This window comes from Sinocyclocheilus grahami, unplaced genomic scaffold (assembly GCF_001515645.1).
Source record: "Sinocyclocheilus grahami isolate Dianchi unplaced genomic scaffold, SAMN03320097.WGS_v1.1 scaffold1250.1, whole genome shotgun sequence".
NCBI classification, from domain to species: Eukaryota; Metazoa; Chordata; class Actinopteri; order Cypriniformes; family Cyprinidae; genus Sinocyclocheilus; species Sinocyclocheilus grahami.
In genome coordinates, this window is record NW_015506429.1 from 303,548 (window position 1) to 310,466 (window position 6,919).

Here is a 6,919-nt window from a genome sequence, read left to right on the forward strand (position 1 = left end):
ATTTTAATTTGTCCAGTCTGGTTGGCTTAAATGTCCGGCAGAAAGGGCGATGATAAAGGCTGCAACAGTTTCGGCACTGTTGGGGCTGAGGTAATTCTTCACCTCTCTGAATTGTAGTACGTCTCTACAGGAGATAAAATTAAAAATGGCATAACACACGTTCTCTGTTATTTGAAAAAGTCAATAAACTTACAATGCTCTAGAATAGCATAAAATAAACCAACAAACAATGAAACTAATAGAATTATAAGAAAGCATTAAATATATCAAAAAGTAATACATTCAAACCATAAAGTGGCTTTATCGCAAAGCCCATTTACAACAAACAACCTAAAATGTAATCAAACTGTCCTCAGAAAAGTCCCGAAAATGGTAAATGGATGACAACAATTCAAAGCTTCAGAAATAAAATGTGAAAGGCATGCACATAAACAGTATTTATAACATAAACACTGAACTTTTGAACAAATTTTTCATCACAAAATGACAAACTTTACTCACCCTGCTCTCCGCCATGTTGTTACGGTTTACTAACTCCGCCCCTCACTTCTGGTCTGGATCGTGTGGTCTGGATCGTGTGGTCTGGATCGTGTGGTCTGGATCGTGTGGTCTGGATCGTGCGGTCTGGATCGTGCGGTCTGGATAGTGCGGTCTGGATAGTGTGGCCTGGATCGTGTGGCCTGGATCGTGCGGCCTGGATCGTGCGGCCTGGATCGTGCGGCCTGGATCGTGCGGGGCTGCAGCTGGATATATCTCCTGCCAGCAGGTGGCAGCGAGTCACTGGTTTTATCACTGAGTCATTCATTCAATTGATTCGTTCGAACAGCTGATTCATTCGGGAACGAAGCAAGTGACTCTTTATGAACGGCTCAGCTTCTGTGACTTTGTTCGAAACTATTTTAGTTGACGAAACAGAGCAAAATCAGGCAATAGTTTTGTAGTCGTTTAATATTAACTTATTGTTTATTGAACTGTTGTATTAAATCAATATCACATTTGCAAACTCCCTTAATAGTAATTTAATATCTTAGTTCATCCCGAACGCACAAAGTTCTGTTATAATCAATGCGTGTCTTATTTCCGTGGTGTCTACACTGTCTGTTATAATGAGAGGATTGCATAACTCCGCACTGAACAAAACTCTGAGCAGTGAGTGGATTCTGATTAACATCGTGTCAATTGAAGTCATAAGTTCATGTTGAGAATATTTGCAAAGAAGTATGTGCATTTCTCAGGGCTGTGCGATATTGACAAAATTATATAGCGATATTTGATCGATGACGGTATTTTGCTGAGTGTGTTATTGTGCTGGCATCTTAACGACTGCCCGAAGACTCCTAATGTTTTTAATATTCTTCATATTCTGTGTGCTGGTCAGTTCATACTGATAGAAATTCATCTTTTCCAATAAGCTGATTTTTGCATTTTATGGGCATTTTTACCTTTACAAAGCCAGTTTTTCTAAAAGTGTCCATTATCTTTTGAGTCAAATTCTTACATTTAATCAGGGAATTAGAATAATAAGACATTCGGGCTGTTACCAAGCAAATTAAATCAACACAGAAGCTGCATCTGAAGCAGCATTTAGATGCATTTACACACATGTATTTTGTTTAATGCGAGACATGAATGCATTTAGTTTTGATATATTAAACATAAAACGTTGAATACTGATATCTGAAATGATTTAACACATGAAAAAAATAAAAAAAAGGAAATGTGAAATTAAAGCCGCCAGCAGGTGGCAGCAAAGCACTGTTAATAAGCGAGTCGTTGAGATTGAACCGAATCATTTAAACGCTTGATTCATTCAGGAACGAAACACCGTCATGTTGCTCAGAGACACAAAACAGTGCTGTGGCTGTATTCGGGATGATTTTTGTTGGTGAAATAGAGCAAAAACAGCAATATGGTGTCTAAAACTTAAGTCTCTTAATTAACTTATTGTTTACTGAATTCAATGTCACATTTGTAATCGTGGTAATTTTTGGAGAAAAACGGCACTCTTCGTGTGAAGTTGAATAACTATAATGAAGTGGTATAAATATATAAATGTTCTGCCGTCATGTCTTGAATCTGTGATCATTCTAAATGCATTGGAATAGCCTGAATCATGCAGTGAAAGAACACACACTAAATGCACGCGCACTAGTCTAGACTTCACGTGATGTATGCGTGCGCTCTGTAGAGATGTTTTGAATGGTTTTTGCAAAATACTCGATAATGTCAAATCGCACATCGTTAAAACAACAGTTACGATATTATCGCAGACGATATATATCGCACACCCCTACCTGAAACTTACTCAATCTTTAGTTCATCTCTCAAAAGTAAGTCTTTATGTCAGTGAACACATCAGTGCCATCAGAACGAAAAGTCCTTGTGTCATTGTTCACGAACACCAGATGCTTAGTCATGTTAGTCTGTTAGTATCTCGTGATGTAAACTATGGCAACAGCTTGGATGATGTATAGCCCCTCAATACCATGGCACATATATAACTATGGTTTTTGGGCCTTTTTGTATGAAAAACAGTTATGATCATTACAGTGATTTACAGTCATGACAACGAAGACACAAGCAATGCTCTTGTTAGTGTGAGTGTGTTCTTGTTGTTACTGTAGTGCTGGGTTTGTGTTCAGACTCCAGGCAGTAACACACAAACACAAGCAGCTGATTATATTTATCATCACATGCTCATCTTCTTGTCTTCTGCTGGGTTCACATCAGATGTGAAATAAAGATTAGCTGATTTCTCACAAACGGCTGGTTGTTTGTCGTTGTTCTGCAGAGGATGTTAGTGATGAAGGCGAGGAGGAGCGCGAGTGCATTTCCTACAGCATCAGCATCGACATCCATTACGGGCTCAAATCCAACAGGTAACGAGTTCAGACCGTGAGCTGATTAGTCTGATCTGCAAACTGATATTTCCTACTGACACACTACAGCAAAAGATAGAAATAAGTGACTTAGCTGGTGGAAATACTAGCGTTCTAATGATTTCTGCCAGCACTGTATGTGAAGTGTTCTGATGAGAACCGTGATCTTTCAGCCTGGCCCTGATCAAGCGGACCGGAGTGATTGATGCGGACAAACCCATCTCCACTCAGGTGCGAGTTCTGACTCTGAGCGAAGACTCTCCGTACGAGACGCTGCACTCCTTCATCAGCAATGCTGTGTCTCCGTACTTCAAATCCTACATCCGAGAGTCTGGCAAAGCCGACAGGTAACGAGAGAGTAACGTGTGTCTCTCACACACACACACACACACACACACACATAAGCCGTGCCTCATCGTGTCTGTGTGTCTGCGCAGGGATGGAGATAAGATGGCCCCTTCGGTGGAGAAGAAGATCGCGGAGCTGGAGATGGGCTTACTGCACCTGCAGCAGAACATCGAGATCCCCGAGATCAGCCTGCTCATCCACCCCATCATCACCAACGTGGCCAAGCAGTGCTACGAGCGCGCAGAGAAGCCCAAGGTCACAGACTTCGGGGATAAAGTGGAGGATCCCAGCTTCCTGAACCAGCTGCAGTCTGGAGTCAACCGCTGGATCCGGGAGATACAGAAGGTTTGAGACTCGCTGACCTTCAGATGACCCCGTACTGTTGCATAGGGCTGGGCGATGTGGCCAAAAAGTAACATCTCAGTTTTTTTCTGAACATTTGACAGTCTCGATTTGTAACTAGTCAACTTGAAAATGTAACTACAACATGATTCAAGTAGCTTTTTATCTTGTTATCTTCGCATTGTCTCGTAGAAGCGCCTAGACAACACATGTTTTAGCTAATTTACACAAGCTGCTGCTTTATATCAGTAAAGTAAATTAATATAGCATCAGTGACGTGTCGTGTGAACAAGAGCGGCGTTATTTTGTTGTTTAATGTGTTGGTGCAGCTCTACAAAAACACTGATGTGGTTTGCTGATAGTTCCAGCTTTCACCACAAAAGGGCCACACAGTATGGAGGAAAACATGATTCACAAGCTTAAGAATTAAGGCATCAAATCACTTTTCAGTTTAATTTATAAGCATCGTTTTTTTTCTGGGTGAAGAAACCTGCAGATCTGTTGCTGAGGTGGTCTTTTACAGCGTTAATGATAGTCATGGAAATCTAAACGGGCTTAATGAGCAGCTTACACATGAGAACGACATGCAGAAACATTACATTGCAATATTGAGAGATATAGAGTGATAACTGACACCTTTATCATTTTATGCAAGTAGTCTGCTATTAATGATGAACTGCTTTTAACTGAAAATTGAGTGTTTACTATTGTCCTTTAGCATTATTACACACTATTTAATACTGTGAAGCTGCTTTGACACAGTCTGTATCGTTAAAAGCGCTATATAAATAAAGGTGACTTGACTTGACCGTTATAAATGCTGTTAAGAAGATTTTGTCTTTCTTTTTGGCTATATGTGACTGGAGCACAAAACCAGTCATAAGGGTCAATTTTTGAGATTCATGCATCATCTGAAAGTTGAATAAATAGCTTTCCATTGATGTATGGTTTGTTAGGAGAGGACAATATTTGAAAATCTGGAATCTGAGGGTGCAACAAAATCTAAATATTGAGAAAATCATCTTTAAAGTTGTTCAAATGAAGTTTTTAGCAATGCATATTACTAATCAAAAATTAAGTTTAGATATATTTACGGTAGGAAATTTACAAAATATATATATTTTTTCATATTTTATATAGTTTTTTCTCCGTATTATAATATAATATAGCCATAAAAGACTGATGCAGCAAATATGATACAAAACATAAAACGCATGCATGTCTTATTTCTGTTTTCATTTAGATTTTGTCTGAAGGTTCGATGAATTGTTCCATTTCAAAAAATTATCTTACCGTGTCAAGCTCATTTGCAGTGTTTTTTACTGGTATATCTGGCGCAGGCCTACAGTGGATCAGGATTTCAGGTCTGTCTGCCGTTTCTTTCAGGTGACTAAACTGGACCGAGACCCTGCGTCTGGAACGGCTCTGCAGGAGATCAGCTTCTGGCTGAACCTGGAGCGAGCCCTGAACCGCATCCAGGAGAAGAGGGAGAGTCCGGAGGTGCTGCTGACGCTCGACATCCTCAAACACGGCAAACGCTTCCACGCCACGGTCAGCTTCGACACCGACACAGGTGAGCCGTCTGTCCGAGAGCCATCTCCATGATGCTGCACGCTTGTGAACGGTGTAAGTGAAACCGGTCAATTTAGCTCAAAGGGAATCATTTAAGATTTTAAAGGGAATTTGGACAGAATCACTGTTTTACGGCTGATCACTGAGACGGCCAGAGAGTCATTGGACGAGCCGTATAACATCAACTCTGCTATGGATATTAATATCCAAAATATAGTGAAAACATTATTAATTAGCACAGTAACAAGATCGGCAGTTTAAGACATTAACTTGTAAGCACAAAACACAAGATACTTCTCTTTTCAATATAAATAAGGCTTCATTAGATAAATCTAAGACATATAAACTAATATAACACACAAACACAAGTTGCAGAAAGAGAGAAAGTGAGGAAAGAATGAGTTTAAGAGGATGAAAATGTGAAATCCCAAGTTTACAGCAATATGTGCAATTGCATCGACCTAAACAACCATCAATCACTTAATTAACCCTCGCATTGAGTTCTTCAATGAGGTTAAAATTTATATTAAATGCACCAGTTCAGCTAGAATCTGGAGGTACCTGCGGTGCCTCTGTACGGGGGTTCCCTTGTCATCCTTGCAGAAAAGGGGGTTTTCCGCGGTTGCTGATTGGCTGGAAGTTCAGTCTTGGGAAGCCAGTGGTTGGGCGTTGGCTGACGGAGTGGAGGTGTGGTCTGGTTAAAGTTTTAGACGGCACTCGAGGTCGGACTCGGAGACACGGCGTTAGGCAACTTAACTCAGAACACGAAACTCTCAACGGAAAAGAAAAGAAACTAAAGTAAAGAAATAGAAGTAAAGTTTGACGAGACTATGTGGCGTTTCTCCTCATGGTTTTGGAGGAGCTGGCGTGTAAGCCAGAGCACGCTCAAAGAGAGGCGATGACTGAAAAGCACGGCTAGAAGACATGACCAAAAAAGCTAAAGAGCTAAAAAGGCGATGACTAAAAAGCTGCATGACTAAAAGCGAAAAACTAAAAGCTAGTCGCAAAAAAGTCTGCTAAAAAACATGACTAAGAAGCATAATTTGATGGTGTCCTGAGTATTTAAACCGGGTTGTTGGCCACATCCCAAATGGTGTTTTGACCAATTAGACACTGTCTTAGCTCGGGGTGCTGCTATATTCCTCCTCCCAATTCATCTGCGGTGCCTCTGTACGGGGGTTCCCTTGTCATCCTTGCAGAAAAGGGGGTTTTCCGCGGTTGCTGATTGGCTGGAAGTTCAGTCTTGGGAAGCCAGTGGTTGGGCGTTGGCTGACGGAGTGGAGGTGTGGTCTGGTTAAAGTTTTAGACGGCACTCGAGGTCGGACTCGGAGACACGGCGCTAGGCAACTTAACTCAGAACACGCAAAAAGCGATGACTGAAAAGTGAATTACATCGCTAATGTCATAGAATAGCAGACTGTAACGCAGTGTTACGACATCCCCATCTGCGCAACTGGAGTTTAAAACTGGTTAGTGTCTTCTGCTAGTAATCAAAGCATTAAACAACTATCTGAACTGATAAATAACAGATTGGAGATTTAAAATAATAGCAGATTTGTCTCATTTTAAGTGAATAATAAAAACGGAGATAAATTTACTTAAGCCAGAATTTAAATGTTACTATGGTCAAATAAATATTCAAACCACGTGTTACAACTAACACCCCGTTACTTTGTGCATCACACTCATCGCAAGTTTATTGTTAAATGCCCTTACATATCTCTGTCACCATTATAAGTGTTTGATCACCACATTTGAGTGATCATTGCAAAAAATGT

General features: G+C 40.5%; 1 protein-coding gene across 1 annotated transcript in view; it reads left to right on the top strand.

Moving 5' to 3' along the window:
- dync1h1 (dynein, cytoplasmic 1, heavy chain 1) overlaps positions 1–6,919 on the top strand; it is a 61,486-nt gene that overhangs the window by 3,351 nt on the left and 51,216 nt on the right. Inside the window, 6 exon segments of the mRNA XM_016254459.1 lie at positions 1,754–1,769; positions 2,317–2,330; positions 2,792–2,879; positions 3,053–3,226; positions 3,317–3,572; positions 4,956–5,142. Coding sequence (XP_016109945.1) covers positions 1,754–1,769; positions 2,317–2,330; positions 2,792–2,879; positions 3,053–3,226; positions 3,317–3,572; positions 4,956–5,142 — 735 coding nt within the window.